This window comes from Nicotiana tomentosiformis, chromosome 8 (assembly GCF_000390325.3).
Source record: "Nicotiana tomentosiformis chromosome 8, ASM39032v3, whole genome shotgun sequence".
In the NCBI taxonomy this organism is placed as follows: domain Eukaryota; kingdom Viridiplantae; phylum Streptophyta; class Magnoliopsida; order Solanales; family Solanaceae; genus Nicotiana; species Nicotiana tomentosiformis.
In genome coordinates this window covers 61,962,219-61,981,690 of record NC_090819.1, presented here as the reverse complement: position 1 = coordinate 61,981,690, position 19,472 = coordinate 61,962,219, and the positions used below count along the sequence as shown (strand labels likewise).

Genomic DNA, 19,472 nt, shown 5'->3' with positions numbered 1-19,472 from the left:
GAAACACACCCGAGGCCTCCGGGACCCCGTCTAAACACACAAACAAGTTTCATAACCTAATACGGACCCGCTCGAGGCCTCAAATCACATCAGCAATGATGAAGCTATGAATCGCACCCTGAATCGAACTTATGAACTTTCAAATCTTCCAACTTCTAAAACTCGTGCCGAAACCTATCAAATCAACCCGGAATGACGTCAAAATTTGCAGGCAAGTCCCAAATAACATTATGGAGCTGTTCCAGCTCTTGGAATCGCATTTCGACCCCGATATCAAAAGGTCCACTTCCGGTCAAAATCTATGAAAATTTGACTATCGCCATTTCAAGCCTTAATCAGCTACAGACCTCAAATTCACCGTCCGGACATGCTCCTAAGTCCAAAATCACCCAACGGATCTAACAAAATCGCCGAAAATCCATTCCGGAGTCGTCTTCACACAGTTCCAACTACGATCAAAGTCTTAAGACTTAAGCTTCCGTTTTAGGGACTAAGTGTCCCAAATCGCCTCGAAGTCTTCAAATCACTGAAAGCACATATCCAACATACACTCGCGGGTGACCCCATGTCACCCCAATCCACATAAACCTGACGACACCATCTCAACTGTAATTCACCCTTTCTACCAACACCGATAAGGCTCAGAGTCAAAATTCTCACCTTCCATTCATCTCTAAAAGACCCGATTCTAAATCCATACCCGGTATCAGTCTCAACCAGCTATAACAACTCATGCCTACACCCACAAGGTATGACCACCCAACATGACACACCACACATAGGCCCATAATAACATTTCTGATCATAATAGCTGCCTGTAATCAAAACCAGCACCTGCAATTAGCCTCATATCCGTTAGAGACCTGTTTCAAACCTCTACAATGCTGACAATGATGCAAGAAGCACGAAGACCTCATAACTATACACCCGGTGCAACAAGTCACATCTAACGCCATCGGGTACACACCCCGTAAGCTAAAACTCAAATAAGCACAAGACAAAAATGACTGAATATGTAAAGAGAAACACATAAGAGAAATATCAAACAAGCCCGACAGGCGCAACTCTCTATCAGTACCATCATACAAAATATAAAAGGAAAAATCAAAGTATATGAACAAATCACAAGGATCTCATTCTGATATAACCTCCACCGCGGCACGCAGCCCGGCTCAAACATATCAAATCACATGGAATCGCGAGGGTCTCACCCTCAACACTGAATCACAAACCGAATACACATCATACCAATTGAAATCTTCCACTAACTCAATTCTTCCAATAAAATCACTACACTTACTGAACTCTCAAACCGATAGAGTATCAAATCACAAATCGTAACCAAATTACTCAGGAATCACATCAAATCTGCCATAATAAACAACATGAATTCACTTCTAGTCTCGTAACTTTCAATAATGAATTAAAACAACGATAGACACGGCTATTACTCATATAATCTCCCAACAAGGGCAACCACATAAACACAATACTAGGTCATGAACTCACCCATAGGTGGGACAACAAATAGGGGAACTCGCCCCGATAAGCAGAACCGAATCAAAATATGAATGGTGCCCCTCTGTAACAAATCAAAATCATACCTGTATGGCATCATCTAGCGCAGTGGCCTCAAGACTACTATATGAAACACATCAACGGGCCGGGCCTTCCCCTCTTGGGCGCCATCTACTCTCCCTCTACTCCGTTGTGACACATCTGTCCGGAGTCTAGCATAATCTCTCACCTTGTGGCTGGTATCTCCACACTGAAGCAACCTCTCTGCTGACGTAGCTGTGGGAACTGTGCGGTACGGGTACTCTGAGACCCATGAGCACCTGAAACACTGTGCGAATCTCGAAGTGCAAAATGAACTGGCTGACCCACAAAACCTCTACTATGTCGTACCCTGCCTCCAAAATAAAGACTAGTAGATCTCTCCGGTCAACGAGGCCTCCTCGCCTCCCTGTCCTCTCTCTCCTGACCTCATCTGTCCTCTCTCTCACGGCCCCGCCTGTCTCCTCTCTCCTGATCCCACATGCCCTCTACTCGGTGAACGATCCCTACCACCTGCTGAAACAAAACATCCGACTTTAACTCCCGAGCCATGCTGAATCTAATATCATGCCTGAGCCCCTCAATGAATCTACGGACACGCTCTCTAACTGTAGCGACCAAAGCAGGTGCATGTATGGCCAAATCACTGAATCTAATGACATACTCTAACACTGACATAGTGCCCTGGCACAGCTGCTCAAACTTTACGCGCCATGCATCTCGAAGGGACTGAGGTACAAACTCTCTCAGGAACATCTCTAAAAACTGAACCCATGTGAGTAAAGCTGACTCGGCCGGGCTACCCAACTCATACGCCCGCCACCACTGATAAGCCGCTCCCCTGAGTTGGAACGTAGTAAAATAAACCTCGCTCATCTCCACAATACCCATAGTACGGAGAATGTGGTGACACTCCTCCAGAAAACCCTGGGCATCATCTGTCGCCAATCCACTGAAAGTAGGAGGGTGGTACTTCTTGTACCTCTCAAGTCTAAGTTGTTCTTCCACAGATGCTGATGCCCTAACCACAGGCTGAACTGGGACCACAGGTTGTGTCGCCACGACACCTGGAACCTGACCAACATGAACTCGCTGCTCTGGAGTGTGGGTGGCGGGAGTCTGAGCTCCACCCCCGGTCTGTGAAATAGTTGGTACAACCGGAATCAACCCCGCTTGAGCCAATGTACCAAACATGCTCAGGAACTGTGCTAAGGTCTTCTGAAGTCCGGAGGTAATCTTCTGAAGTCCAGAGGTAACAACAGGTACCTCCGGTACTTGCCCCCCAACTGGAACTACTGGCGGCTTCTCAACTGCTGCTCTGGTAGGTGCCTTAGCTGCGACACGTGCTCCTCGTCGGCCACTGCCCCTGTCCCTAGCGACATCTGCTACAGGGGTAATGTCATCAGCAACTGCAGCTCGTGTCCTCACCATCTGTGAGTGAATGGAATGATAAAAGTTCAAACTTCGAGACCAATGAACTCGCACGATAGGAATGAAGGAAGTGAAACTATCCTAATAGTTCCATAGCCTCTCGAAGATAAGTATAGACGTCTCCGTACCGATCTGCAAGACTCTACTAAACTCGCTTATGACTCATAGCACCTATGAACCTATGGCTCTAATACCAACTTGTCACGATCCAATTTTCCCTCCGTTGGGTATCGTGATGGCACCTAGTCTTAGGGACTAGGTAAGCCTAACATTTACTGAATAACAATAATAATTAAATAACATCTAACAATTTTGAAACAAAAATCTCTATAAAATTTACAATTCCCAAAATTGATAGTACAAGTCATTAGCTCTACAGAGTTTACTACAACTGCTAAATACGACTGTTTGGAAATAAGTAAAAAACCCAGTGCGAATACAAAATAGGATGGTGACTCCGAAGCCTGCGAATACAGCATCAGGTTTACCTTGAGTCTCTACAACAACAATCCGGGTTGCTAGCTATAGATCAACTGACTTCCAAATACCTGGATCTGCACAAAACAAATGTGCAGAAGAGTAGTATGAGTACACCACGGCGGTACCCAGAAAGTACCAAGACTAACCTCATCTTTTTGATTGATTCAGGGCGCCGCCCCCTTCTTAGAATTAGAACCCATTGAGGGTGGAGTAGTGACGAGGAACAGTCAAGACACCTACTGGACTAAATAACCTTAACAAGTATAGGTATAGAAGTAACATAGTATGATATCTACATAAAGACTACGCGAAGCGACAAATAATACGGTAATTGCATAAGGAAGGAAAAAAAAACAACTATCGGCAGAATACCATAATAATGTCATAGAAGAATGAACGAGAACACAACCTAAATTTGATAATCATAGATAAAGGAAGGACAAGTAACAACTCAACAAAACGACCGCTTTCACACCAGATTTTAGTCAATAAACTCCACAAAGTACCGAACCTCATACTATTCACAACTCATGGGTCCCAATACATGAACCCTAACATTTGGCATCCTGTGCCCTAATTACACTTCATAACCGCACTGGCGACTCACGTGCCAAATAGAGTCATTCTCACATATAAGGCAAGTAACAAGGGTGTGCATCTATACTCAACAATATCAAGAAAACCTCTTAACCGATAAGAGTGCTCAACTACGTGTATGCTTGTGCGAGTGTCCTAACATGGTTCATGCCAGCTAATAAGTATAGGAAAGGAAATGGACAGCACATAGAATGTTTTCTCACAAATTTCCACAAGATAAAACTCACACAGGTAAGTGTACCACTACACAAACATCAACAACAAGAATGCCCCCAGGCCATCATAAGTCATCACAGATCAATCCCTGACACAACCCACCTTGTCTCTCCACGTGTGTAATAGTAAAATAAATGCCCGTTTTGTCTCGCCACACATGCATAATAATGTTCCCACCTTGTCTCGCCACATGCGCAACCCACATATATATATATATATCCCGCCTTGTCACGCCGCATGTGAAAATATAAATAGTAACAATAGCATGACAGAAACCTCGTGCAACCCAATAACACCCGCACGACAGAAACCCCATGCATCACAATAAAAATAACCGTACGGCAGAAACCTCGTGCATCACAATAACAACAACCACACGACAGAAACCTCGTGCATCACAACAATAAGTACAACAGCAACAATGACAATAATACAAGGGTACGACAAATAACTCAACTTAGAGATTCCAGAACTTAAAGAAACGGAGGAACTAATTCATAAGGAGTAGCCACAATCGGGGAATGCTAGTCATAATAAGAACATCTCAACAAGAAAGGAAATACTATGTAACAATGGTCCACAATATACAGTTCGACAACGAGGAAGCTAACACAAGTCGAATAATTCCAAATAAGGACAAGTCAACCAAAATATAGGATATCTAACTTCTTTTAAGGTTGGGCAATTAAGAAAGAGATACAACAAATTCAGCTAAGAAGAAGCAGCGGAAAGGTAACCATAACCTCAATTAAGGCTGAACAATTACAGAAGAGATAGTAATAATTTCAATTAAAGATATGCAATTAGGGAAAGGATAACATGGCAATAGAAAGGTAAAAATTTCAGTTAAGGCACATATGAATCAAATAAGTAATAAGAGTGAATCATGAAGCAATTAATTCTAATTAAGTAGGTAGAGGTGAAACTAGTAATTAAGAAGCGTAATCATAATAAGAACAACTCCATATTCAGTGAATACAAGGGCCTAAGGACCCTAAAAGGCCATTTTTTCACAAATAAGTCCGAGCACGTACTCGTCACCTCGCGTACACGGACTACAATTAGCATAGAAAACTCAAATCCTAAGGGGTAGTTCCCCTACACGAATTTAGGCAAGATACTTACCTCAAAGAAGACAAACTGATACTCAAAAATGAACTTCTCGGTGAAATGGCCTTCGGACGACTCAAATCTAATCAAAATAACTTCAAAGCACAAATAAAACTCATAAGAAACTATTCCGGATCATAAAGCTTCAATCTTTATCAAAATCTAAAAAAGTCGACTTCCGGACCCGCATCTCGAATTTCACAAAACCCTAACACCCATTCCGATACGAGTTCAACCATACTAAATTTATCAAATTTCGATACCATTTCGTTACTCAAATCATGATGTTTTTCATTTTGAAAGTTTTCTTCAAAAATCCCCATTTCCCTCAATTAAAAACACTAATTAAATGATAAAAATAAAGATAAAATCATGAAATATAATAAATTCTAGGTGAAGAACACTTACCCAATCGATTTTCTTGAAAACCCCAAAAAGAATCGCTCAAAACCGAGTTCTAGAACTCCAAAAATTGTGAAAATAGCAAACCCTCGGAATAGAGTACTATTTATTCTGCCCAGGTCTTATAGCATCGCGAACGCGAAAGGGTGATCGCGTTTGCGAAGAAGAAAAGTGAAGGCTGCCTGAAGATCTTTCACGAACGCGAGCAAAGGGACGCGAACACGAAGCAAAAGGAAGAGGAACCTATGCGAAGAGGACACGCAAACACGAAGGATTTAAATGATCACCAGCGCTCAGAGCCTAGTTTCTACTACGCGAACGCGGAAGGAAGCATGCGAACGCGAAGAAGGAAAAAGGAAGATCTTCACGAACGCGAGATCTTGAACGCGAACGCGAACGCGAAGAGGGAATATTAGGCGGGTCAGCAGAATACTACGCGAACGCGAAAGGCACTTCGCGATCGCGAAGAAGAACATTAGATGACAGAAAACAGTAATTCAAAATAGGAGGAATTGACCCGTGGCCCATCTGAAACACACTCAAGGCCCCGTCTAAGCACACAAACAAGTTCCATAACCTAACACGGACCCGCTCGAGGCCTCAAATCACATCAAACAATGACGAAGCTATGAATCGCACCCTGAATCGAATTTATGAACTTTTAAATCTTCCAACTTCTAAAACTCATACCGAAACCTATCAAATCAACCCGGAATGACGTCAAATTTTGCAGGCAAGTCCCAAAACATAACGGAGTTGTTCCAACTCTCGGAATCGCATTCCAACCCCGATATCAAAAATTTTATTTCCGGTCAAAATCTCTAAAAATTTGACTTTTGCCATTTCAAGTTAAATCAGCTATAGACCTCAAATTCACCGTCCGGACATGCTCCGAAGTCCAAAATCACCCAATGGAGCTAATAGAACCGTCAGAACTCCATTCCAGAGTCGTCTTTACACAGTTCCAACTACGGTCAATATCCTAAGACTTAAGCTTTCGTTTTAGGGATTAAGTATCCCAAATCACTCTGAATCATCCGATAACTGAATTCAACCACGCACGCAAGTCAATACATATAATACGAAGCTGCTCAGGACCTTATGTCACCGAACGGGACTTAAATTCTCAAAACGACCGGCCGGGTCGTTACATTGCTAGTATCAGAAATATTAAGCACAAATAAACCATGGTTACAATATCCATTGCCCACAAAATTATTATTTTTAGTCAGTACGACCTTATCATTCTCGAAAGAAACCTTCACTCCAACTTTTTCTAATAGTCCCACAGACGCCAAATTGGTTTGGATATTAGGAACATGCAACACATCACTCAATGCTAGAGTTTTACCAGATGTGAGTTTGAGAAGAATTTTTTCTTTCCCAAGAACGTAAGTTGTTCTTGAGTCACCAAGATAAATCATCTTTTCTCCTTCCTCAACTTGGGTGTAAGACAAAAATTTATTTTTGTTTGCACAAATGTGCCTAGTAGCACCAGAGTCTATCACCCAATCTCTCACATTGGCCACATTATTTATTTGAAAAAAGACCGCAATAATTATGTTATCTGCTTTAGTCAAATTTAATTTTGACTTAGCGAGATTGTCATTCATCCCAACTCTTCTCTTGCATTGAGGTGCATTTTTCTTGAAGGTTTTAATATTAGCATTGGATATGTAATCATGTCTATTTACATACCTGTATTTTAATATCAGTGTCTGCTCAAGTTGTGGATGCAATAACTTATTTGCAATACCATGAATATATGGCAGGACAACTGGAACAGTAGCAGCGGAGACAACACTAAAATTGACAGCATTATCAACAATTTTTGTAGTAGTATTACTTGCCCTAGTTTATTAGATTGTTGGGAAATAACATGGAAAATTAATAATAATAATAATAATAATAATAATAATAATAATAATAATAATAATAATAATAATAATAATAATAATAATAATAATAATAATAATAATAATAATAATAATACTGCAATAATATTTGTGAGCAGATATAGATACACGGATTGGCTTGAGTCGTGTTGGGCACTGTCCTAAGAAACTATTTCAGCAATGTGAAATATTTTCCCAGGATTAAACAAACCTACCTCTATTTATTTAGAGGATACATGAATCAGCAAAATTAAATATACCAGCAAATTGTTAAAAGAAACAAATAAAGAGTCCGTTTGGACATAAGAAATTTTTTCCTTTTTTTCAAAAAAAATTTACTTTTTTCGAAATCAGCGTTTGTTCATAAAATTTTTAATTTTCACTTGAAGATGCATTTTGGAAATTTTCGAAAATTTGAAAAACTCCAAAAAGTTATTTTTCAAAATTTTCACTCAAATCACTCACAAAACTTCAAAAACAACCAAAAATTATATTCATGTCCAAACACAACTTTAAATTTCAAATACCATTTTCACTTGAAAAAATTATTCCCCTTATTTTAGAATTTTACAATTCTTATGTTCAAACACCCACAAAGTATCTATTGAAGATAGAAAAAGGTGGAGACATAAAAAGAATATTAGAATGAAAGAAATAGAGCAAGTAGTAATTTGAAGCTAATGATTAGCTTTTTTTGGTGTTTTGTCCGTAGAAATTGAAGGCCTATCTATAAGCTCAATAATGACAATTGCTTGAGACAAGTGTTATGTCTCATCTGCTACTTGGTACTTAACTTATGCCACTTACCCAAAATCAAGAGAAAGCATGCCACATATTGGATGTTGAAATAGACCAAAGACACTTGTGAAATTTCTCACATGCATAGTTGCCACTTAGAAATAGATAGGACATTTGTAAAATAAAAGGATACTTGGATATTTAAATTTTTTGAAAATACTGCCACATTAACAACTACAACAATGGAGTTATGAATGAAAATTTGAACAAGGATAAACTAATAATAGCAAGGAGTGTTGCCCCATGATACTTCGTAACTCAATAAAAGGACAGTACGATGCACTGAGCTCCCGATATATGCATAGTTCAAGAAAGGGTCGAACCAGATTGGTCCCATTATAGGCAATAAAGGTCTTTGAGTCACCCGATAGAATTTAGTTGTATTAGAAACTTTTGGTTATATGTTTTCATGCTTAGGGCCAAAGTTCTTGTTTGGAGGTTAGTGGCATTCCGGTAGCGTAGATTATGGTGATTAAGGACATGTACGATGAATCTAAGACTCGGGTGAGAATTGTGGGAGGAGAGGTATCATGGTGTATGTTTTTTACAGATGACATAGTATTGATTGACGAGACGTGTTGCAGGGTTAATGCTAGGCTGGAGGTGTAGCGATAGAACCTAAAGTCTAAAGGTTTCAAGTTGAGCAGGACAAAAACATAATACTTGGAGTATAAGTTTAGTGTTGGGACGCATAAAATAGAAGTGGACGTGAAGCTTGATACACAAGTCATCCCCAAGAGAGATAGTTTCAAATATCTTGGGTCTATAATACAGAGTAACAGGGAGATTGACGAGGATGTGGCACATCGTATTGGAGCGGGGTGGTTAAAATGGATGCTCGCTTCTGGTGTTTTGTGTGACAGGAATGTGCCACCTAGACTTAAGGGCAAGTTCTACAAAGCGGTAGTTAGACCAGCCATGTTGTATGGAGCCGAGTGTTGGCCGGTCAAGAAATCTCATACCCAGAAGATGAAAGTAGCCGAAATGAGGATGTTGAGATAGATGTGTGGGCATACCAGGAAAGACATAATTAGAAATGAATATATTAGGGAGAATGTGGGTGTGGCTCCTATGGAAGATAAGTTGTGGGAATCGAGCCTGAGATGGTTTGGACATGTGAATAGGAGAGACTCTGATGCCCCGGTTAGGAGGTGTAAGAGATTGCCCATAGCGGGTCAGAGGAGGGATAAAGGGAGGCAGAAGAATGAACTGAGGTGAAGTGGTTAGGCAGGATATGACTCTGCTTCGGCTTACCGAGGACATGACCCTCGATAGGAAGGTGTGGAGGTCGAGAATAAGAGTGATGGGTTGCCGGACAGTGTAGAGTTCCGCCTCGTCTTACCAGTAGTATTAGTACTAGTCTTGTATTTTCCTATTCCTAATCCCTTATTTTTACACAGTATGTCATTATTATCAGTAGGATTGACACTACTCTTGTAGTTTTGTATCCCTGGATCTTTGTTATTACTCATTGTACCATTTGCTTCCATTGCCTTATTACCTTATTATTGCTATTGTTTGTCAATTGCTTCATTTTCACTGTTCTTGAGCCGATGATCTTTCGGAAACAACCTCTCCACCTTCATAAGGTAAGAGTAAGGTCTGCGTACACACTACCCTCCCCAGACCCCACTTGTGGGATTTCACTGGGTTTGTTGTTGTTGCAGAGGCTTACCAAATATGTGGGCAACCAGAGTTCTATTTTTGCTTTGTTATTGTGGTGCTCTTGTTCTAATCTTGGTACCAAACTTCAGACTAACACAATATGTGGGCAAAAGTGACATCTAAACCCAATTAGAAGAAAGTGATATATACCCTCAATGTTTTGTTTAAAATGTCACTTTTCCAACTAAGGAATCAAAACATTATTACCTCACACAATTCCAATTTCCGTATATGTCACAGTCCAGAACACATGACAAGAATTGTAATTTCACCTGAGGGGTAAAGAAATCATTCGCTCTCCATTTCAGACAAAAATCAGGATATCAATATACTGGAAGAATGGATTATTTGATACATTTTGACAGCTATAAGTGGCAACTAGAGCTGCTGAAACCAAAAGATTGATCAAGATTTGTACATAATATATGAATGGCAGCTGTTGTTTCCCCAATATCTACTTGCATCTACAAGAAAACACAAAAAATATCCTCATCTATTATTGGTTTCTTCTGGATTTCACCCGTGTGCGAACTTTGTTAGGCAACTGTAGAGCTGGACAGTTGATAAAGAGGCCCTACAATTTGGAAGTTAATAAGTTCCTTAACTCCTTTCTAAGAATCTTTCCAGCTGCAGACCTGGGTATTGAAGCTTTAAAGTAAACCCTTCTAATCTTCTTGTATGGTGCAACCTATTATAAAGATAAGAAGTTATGTTAGAAATGGAGGCGCCTACATACCTAGAATTCACGGTGCATCATATACATGTATTCTTGAAAATCATAAAAACAGCCATATCATACAGCAGGGAGACAAATGACTTGCTGCCAGATGAAGGGATTAACACAAAAATACATAAGGAGAAGCTGATACCTGCTTACAAACAAAGTCGATCACATCTGTTTGGGAAAGTGCACACCCATCTCTCTTGACGACAAATGCCACTGGAATTTCTCCAGCTTCCTCATCTCTGGCTCTGAAGAATTGAATAACAATAAAGTGGATGAGCTCCAGCTACCCGACCGTGCTAAAGTGGCACAAAGAATGATACTATGCAATCCTTCAAGGATCGGCATGGAAGATTTTGGTGATAAAGAACAAAGGAAGAGTATTTTAACTGACTTTTCCTCCCATCTTCCTCAAATGTTGAGTAAAGGAATCTCGAGGACCAATAAATTTTTACTGTGCATGTGTTGGCAACTACTTAATACAACACATTCAAAGCAAATTAAAAGAATTAAAAATCCAAACGTCATCTAGTCCGACTAATTTTAATTATATCTCCATAAAGGAAATAAGTGAAGAAAATTCTCCTTTTGCTATGGTTAGACAATTCTCATAATTCAATATCTTTCAGGAATGTACTAGTGACACTATCCATTCCACGTACAAAGTGATGAGAGCATAACATACTACATCAGTCTAGACACCAAAAAGATGTGCAGGACTTCAAGATATACTATGACCCAAATTGACGTTAGCAGCAAGGAATCAAATTGCTTCTGTAACTCAAGCAAGAGCATCTATTGCTAATGCAATTTTAGAAGTTCGCTATAATGGTTAACCACATGAAGGAACTCTTATATCTGATTGAAAAATAAGTTCCCCCCCCCCCCCCCCCCCCCTTTTTTTTTTGTGCTTCTACCAGACATCAGATGCTGAATATTCATTTTTCCAAGTAAGTCACCTTTCTTTTGATATTTTCATATTTGACATTCCCTTATAAGGAATGAAGTTCAGTGTCATGAAAATCACATCTATGGAGGATGAAGCATGAATTTGTGTTAAAATTACATGTATTCTTAACAGGTTTGCATCAATATCTGAAGCACTGGTCAAGCTTACCCTGTTACTGCAGCATCAACGATATCTGGATGTGAGACCAATACAGCTTCTAAATCAGCAGGAGCTATCTGCAGAATTATACACAGCAAGAGAATCCATCCATCAATCTCAACAAAAATTTAAAAGAATAATTGAATCGATATTACAAGCCTTAGTTCCCATAGTGAATTCTCTGATGCTATGAAGCACATAAAAGAATTGATCAATCAGTTAAAATTCAAATCTGTAATTTTGAATACATAATATCAGAAGCAGCCTAAATGTGTTAGATGATATAAAATGGGGAAGAAATCCAATAAAAGAAATCAAAAAATCTACCTGAAAGCCCTTATATTTGATAATCTCTTTCAGTCGGTCAATGACATAAAGATATCCTTCTTCATCAAAATAAGTAATATCACCAGTGTGGAGCCAACCATTTCCATCAATCGTAGACTTAGTAGCCTCTGAGTTATTCAAGTACCCTGGAAATTGAAATGCCAAATATAAAATTCTTTTACTTGTTCAGAGAGCACAAATATCAGAAGCCAAAAAGACATACGGTTGGAACTAACTTTTTGTCGGGCTTTCTTAAGCGTTAGTTCAAAAACATTAATACATCTCAGAGATAATGATGATTATGAGTTAAAAGTTTCACAGTTTTTCACCTAACAAAATCAAAAAATCTAAGAATGGTGCATATCCACTAGAAAATACAATAACAACATACCCAGTGGAATCCCACAAGTGGGGTCTGGGGAAGGTAATGTGTACGCAGACCTTACCCCTACCTTAGAGAGGTAGAGAGGTTATTTCCGATAGACCCTCGGCTCAAGAATAGTGAAAAATCCACTAGAAAATCCATTACAGAATTTAGCGGCTAAGACAATTCTCTGGGTTTAGTAGCATAAAGAGTATTCCAGTAGCTTCAGATAAATAGTAACCACAGCTTTGATAAAGCTAATTACCTTTCATGACACCAGGTCCACAAAGCCAGAGCTCGCCCATGCAGTTGGGAGGTAAGGGTGAACCTGTGATCCAATCCACTACTTTAGCTTGCATGTTTGGAGCTAGAAGCCCTACCGAAGAATAATTACGAAGCTTTTCAGAATTGTAACCACGTGTTCCAATAGCAGTTGACTCAGTCATGCCATATCCCTGGACAACAAATTATGACATATATATCTGAAAATTGAAAGCAAAACATACATAGGATAATTTTGCAAACACTTCCATCTTTCTGGATAAGTAATGCACTTTCCAAGTTTGCAATATTCTAACACATTTTAAATTGGCTCAGGGGACAGTGGAATCAGAAGAAGAAACAAATATTTTTTCTCGAAGGGTTCAACTGAGATAAAGCGCTTCGATTAGACCAATATCTAGAGCTAACATCATACAACCCAGAATGGAAGCTATGCAGATCAAAGGGCATAAGTAAAGAATGTCTTCTGCTTAGAAATACCTAGCAACCTTGTCTATTTCCAAAATAGTAGCTATATTGTCATATATGGTTTAAGCTGCATCCAGTTGGCAGTCAATGATTTAGGACACAGACCTGAATGAGATCAACATCTGGGAGAGTGCGAACAAATTCTTCAATAGATTTTGTGTTTAAGGGAGCTGCGCCACATGAAACCTGTTTCAAGCTCTTCATACTGCTCGAAGTACCATCCTTTGCTCTTCTAGTCAACGCCATAAATAATGGTGGGACTGTGGGGAAGTGAGTGACGCCGTATCTTTCAATAGCTTTCACCATCTCATCAGCATCAAATTTTCTCATCACAACAACGGTAGACCCCAATGACAACAATCCCATCACAAAGAGAGAGAGCCCGTACACATGAAACATCGGTACAACAGCCAAGTACACATTCTCAGTACTCAAATATTCATATTGTGAAGCTTCAAACCTCACAAAAAGTTGTACCATGGCTATAAAGTTCGCATGAGTCAAGACAACACCTTTGCCTGTACCAGTAGTACCCGACGAGTACAGAATTGCTGCTGTATCTTGCTGACTTATTTTAGGACTTGAATCCCAGTTGGGATCACATGAAATCAGCTCATAAAAACCAGAACTTTGACTACCATTTGAATTAGAAACCAAACTTTCTGGCACCCCTATTACAGGAATGCCTAATGCAGCACATTTATCAACTCTATCATCAGTAGTAAATGCCAGAGTAACACCACAATCAAGGGCTTGTTTTTTAATCTCTAACAAACTACTGAAGGGATTCATAGTGGTTACAATTGCACCAAGACTCAAAACACCCAACAAAATAACAGGGAAATAAATGGAATTTGGGAGGAGAATTAACACAACATCACCTGGTGAGACACCCCTTTGGTGAAGACTACTAGCCATGGACTTAACCATAGAGTAAAACACTGAATAGGGAAGTGAAATGCCAGAAGTGGAGTCAACAAGAGCTGAGAATCCAGCATGCTTGTGTGAGAAAATGAAGGAAACAACATCAAGAAAAGGGTCTTCTGGCAGTTTAATAAAAGGGTACTTACTGTTGTATACTCCTGTTTCAGCACAGTACCAAAAGGGGGTTTTAGAAGGGTTTTTCACAACTTCATCCTCTGTGGCATGGGAGTTCAAATGGGGTTTCAAGAATGTTGCCATTGATCACAATAAAGGGCTAATTACTGTTGTATTCAAGAAAACTCGCTGTATTTATACTAAAGAATCTAAGCTTTGTCATCTTCTTAATTAGGTAAGAGACAAACCTTAACGATACTTTATTTGCACAAATATGGTAGGAAAAGTAACAGAAGATTAGGCAGATTATCTATAAACTGAAGAGTATAGTAGGAAATTAAATTCATAGTCACCTGAAGACCATTATGGAACAACTGATGGAGCCAAAGAGTCGGATACTCTTTTGTCAGATTGTCTGGGTATTTTTTGGGAATAAAAAGAATGATTGTCTTGGTATTTAGTTGCAAGCCACAAATACTTTGCTTACCCTTTAAATAACATTTGAATTTAAGCCACAAATACTTTTTACCTTTTAAAGTAACATTTGCATCCTGAGGTGGATCATGGATGTAACATGTTTATGTATATATAAAGATTACTAAATTTTTAACAAGTAATAAATTCGAACACATAATTTTAAATGTACAATATCTTTAATAATATAATTTTTAAAGTGACACTCATCAAGGTTAAAGCATGGATCAAGTCTTTGTGTGATTAAAAGTCACATATACTTTATCTGTTCTATCTCTTTTTGTGTGTGTGTGTAGTCACAACCTCTTTTACCCAATTCCTTGGACCTCAGATGCAGATTTAGTGCTTTGTTAATTTGAAGGGCTGATGGTATTGAACTATCTTTCAATTTCACTAAAGTCATTTAATTATTTTTTTTCATTTAAAAGTAACTAAACTTTATCATTGTCACTTAAAAGTCATTTTACCTCAAACCCCTACCATAAAAATGACATGGCATTAAATTTTATGATAAAAATCCAAAAATAAATACCACATAAGCTAATATGGGTCATACCCATTTTAGATCTATTTATCCTTTAAGGTGATTTGACCCATAATCCAAATGAGTTTCGATTAAAAAAAAAAATTAAGTTCCACGTTAGTTTAAAATAATTATCCTATACTATAAAATTTTGCTTTTTATGTTACATAATGCACATTCATAATTATTCTATACTAAAATAATCTATGCTAGAAAATTCTTATTTTGTTTGTATGCCCCATCCGAGTCATTTTATAACTCTACTGAAGCTAAAATACTATTGTATACAATAGTATTTTAAAATGACTCAGATGGGGCATACAAACAAAAGAAGAATTTTCTAGCATAGATTATTTTAGTATAGAATAATTATGAATGACTCGAATGGGGCATACAAACAAAATAAGAATTTTTTAGCACATTAGTTTGGATACAATAGTATTTTAGCTTCAGCCGAGTTGTTATTATTATTATTATTATTATTATTATTATTATTATTATTATTATTATTATTATTATTATTATTATTATTATTATTATTATTATATCATGTGTGAGAATAAAGAAAGATGGGTGATGTCGTGCCATTTCATTTATCATATCATTATCATATGGTGAGGATAAGAGTAAAAGCACGAAGGGTGATGCCGTGCCATTGAATTTATGATATTACATGGTGAGGATGAGAGTAAAAGCATGAAGGGTTATGCCAAGCCATTGTTGATTTCATTGCTTTATCTGATTTTCAGATTTGTGCATTATTTGGTTGCATTTTTGTTTATTCCAGAAAAAAGGCTACTTGGTGATTTTGTACTTACCATTCTTATCTTACTCCTTTTTTACATGTTCCCTCCCCGTTATTATTTTAAATTATCTACTTGTTATTTCTGTTACTTTGTGTATATATCTGCACATGCTTTTAGTAGGTGTCTTGTCATAGCCTCGTCACTACCTCGTTGGGGTTAGGCTCGACAATTACAGAGTACCTTGGGCCGGTTGAACTCATGCTACACTTCTGCACTTCTTGTACAAATTCTAGGGTTGGTCCCAGTGGTGTCTAGCGGTGCTTCTGCTCGAATCATATCTGCATCTGGATACTTGAGGTAGACTTGTACAACAATCACAATCTCTGTAGTCCCCGTCCTTATCTAGTTTTACTATTTATTTTGTTTCTAACAGTTGTACATTCATTCAAACATTGGTTGTAGCACTTATATGATGCTCATGTACTTGTGACACCAGATTTCGGATTTTGGTTAGTTGGTGTTGGAGTTATTATATCTACTTTGGAATTTTATAGCTTTAATTCTTATTATATTGCTTTGAATTTTCTAAAAATGATTAGTTGTGTACTAATATTGGCTTGCCTAGCAAGTGGACGCTAGACGCCATCACGTCCTCGCGGTTGGGATTTCGGGTCGTGACACTACAACTTTGGGAAAGATGGACATAAGTCTGCTGATTGTCGCACTCCAAAGAAGGACAAGAAAAAAGGTCAAGCAAACATGGTTGAAAAGAACTTGGATATTGATGACTTGTGTGTTATGCTTTTTGAATGCAACTTGTAGGAAATCCCAAGGAACGTTGGATTGATTCTGGAGACACTCGCCATGTTTGCGCCGTTGGAGAAGCGTTTTCTACATATGCTCCCATTGAACCCGAAGAAACGCTTTCTATGAGAAATTCTGCAACGGCCAAAATTGAAGGATGTGGAAGATATTTTTGAAAATGACTTCTGGCAAGGTGGTGACTCTGAACAACTTTCTTCATGTTCCTAAAATAAGGAAGAACTTAGTTTCTACAGCACTTCTCGTCATGAACGGGTTTAAGTGTATTTTTGTATCTGATAAAGTTGTAATAAGTAAGAACGGGATATTTATAGGAAAATATTACCTTACTGAGGTCCTTTTCAAATTGAATGTAATGGTCATTGACAATAATAAAAATTTAACTTCTTCGTACTTACTTGAGTGAAATGATTTATGGCATATACGTTTGGGACATGTCAACTACAAAACCTTGCGCAAAATGATTAATTTGGAAGTATTGTCTAAGTTTGAATGCGACAAATCAAAATGTCAATTATGTGTGGAATCCAAGTATGTTAAAAATCCTTATAAGTCAGTTGAAAGGAATTCAAATCCTTTAGACTTAATTCACATAGATATTTGCGACATGAAGTCAATACCATCTCGCCGTGGAAAGAAGTATTTCATAATTTTTATTGACAACTGTACTCGCTATTGCTATGTTTACTTAGTAGTAAAGATGAAGCAATAGATGAATTTAGGAAATAAAAAGTGAAGTTGAAATACAACTTAACAAGAAAATCGAAATGATAAGGAGTGATAGAGATGATGAATATGAATCTCCTTTTGAAGAAATATGTTTAGCATCTGGCATTATTCATCAAACAACGGCCCCTTACATGCCCCAACCCAGTGGGATTGCAGAAAGAATGAATCAATAAATAAAGGAGATGATGAATGCTTTGTTGATAAGTTCTGGTTTACCATAGAAGTTGTGGGGAGAAGCCATTCTTACGGCTAACTGAATACTTAACCGAGTGCCTCATAGCAAAACACAATCTATTGCATATGAAAAATGAAAAGAAAGGAAGCCCAACTTGAATTATTTCAGAGTGTGAGGGGTATTTGTCAAAAGTGCAAGTTCCTAAACCCAAAAGAGTAAAGATAGGACTGAAAATTGTTGATTTCATAGGATATGCAACCAATAGTAAAGCAATCAATTTCTGGTTCATAAATCAGAAAATTACGACATTCATAATAATACGGTTATAGAATCATATAATGCTGAATTCATTGGAAATATATATCCGTATAAAAAAGAATGTGAGTCGATTGGTGAAGAATCTAAATGACCTCGGGAAAAAACAAAAGAAGTACATTTAATCAGGAAGATCCAAAACATAGTAAATGTCAAAGAACGACTACTTCATTTGGACTAGATTTTGTGACTTTCTTATTGGAAAATGAGCCTCGAATATTCCAAGAAGCAATATCTTCTTCTAGGTCATTATTTTGGAAAGAGACGGTAAATAGTGAAATAGAATCCATACTGAATAATCATACGTGGGAACTGGTTGATCTTCCTCCCGGTAACAAACTGTTAGGTTCTAAATGAAAGATGATGGCACTATTGATAAGTATAAGGAAAGACTTGTTTTCTAAGGTTATAGACAAAGAGAATGCCTTGACTATTTTTACACGTACTCGCCAGTTATAAGAATTACGTTCATACTGACATTACTAGCATTAGCTGTGGTATATGGTCTTGAAAATAATCAAATGGACATTAAGACAACCTTCTTAATTGGAGATTTGGAGGAAGAAATTTACATGGAACAATCTGAAGGGTTTGTGGTTTCAGGCAAAGAAAAGAAGGTATGTAGAATTGTTAAGTCTCTTTGTGGACTAAAACAAGCACCCAAACAATAGCATGTAAAATTTGACCAAAAAATATTGTTAAATGGTTTTAAGATTAATGAATGTGACAAATGTATATACATTAAAAATGTGCCAAATCACATAGTCATTGTTTGCTTATGTGTGGATGATATGCTGATAATGAGTAATGACATTACCAACATAATGTGACTAAGTGTATGTTAACTAGCAAGTTTGATATGAAAGACTTAGGAGTTGCCGATTTAATCTTGAATATTAAGATCCATAAGACTCCTCAAGGTTTGGCATTGTGCAATCTCATTACATTAAAACGGTACTCGAAAAGTTCAAGCACTTAGATTTCAAGGTTGCAAAGACTTCAATTGACGTGAATCTTGCACTTGCAAAGAACAAAGGTCAAAGCATATCTCAATTAGATTATGCTTGTGTATTTGGTTGTTTAATATATATCATGAATTGTACACGAACATGTATAGCTTCTGCTATAAGTAAATTAAGTCGATACATAATTAATCCAGGTCAATATTATTAGATGGCAATAAAACGAGTTTTGGGGTATTTAAAACATACCCAAGACTTTTCTTT

At 37.9% G+C, this 19,472-nt stretch overlaps 1 protein-coding gene across 2 annotated transcripts; it reads right to left on the bottom strand.

Moving 5' to 3' along the window:
• Window positions 1-10,417: 10,417 nt before the first annotated feature.
• On the bottom strand, window positions 10,418-14,805 carry LOC104110418 (4-coumarate--CoA ligase-like 6). 2 transcript variants are annotated; one of them, XM_009619912.4, is made up of 7 exons: window positions 14,495-14,805; window positions 13,530-14,407; window positions 12,940-13,129; window positions 12,311-12,456; window positions 11,993-12,060; window positions 11,021-11,123; window positions 10,418-10,839 (listed from the first exon to the last, which is right to left on the bottom strand). In XM_009619912.4, exons 1-7 carry the CDS (start codon window positions 14,604-14,606, stop codon window positions 10,726-10,728), a joined length of 1,611 nt encoding a protein of 536 aa, XP_009618207.1. In that variant the 5' UTR covers window positions 14,607-14,805; the 3' UTR covers window positions 10,418-10,725. The 2 variants fall into 2 exon arrangements, with proteins under 2 accessions (XP_009618207.1, XP_070038477.1); XM_070182376.1 differs by having other exon boundaries at window positions 13,530-14,805.
• Window positions 14,806-19,472: the final 4,667 nt, after the last annotated feature.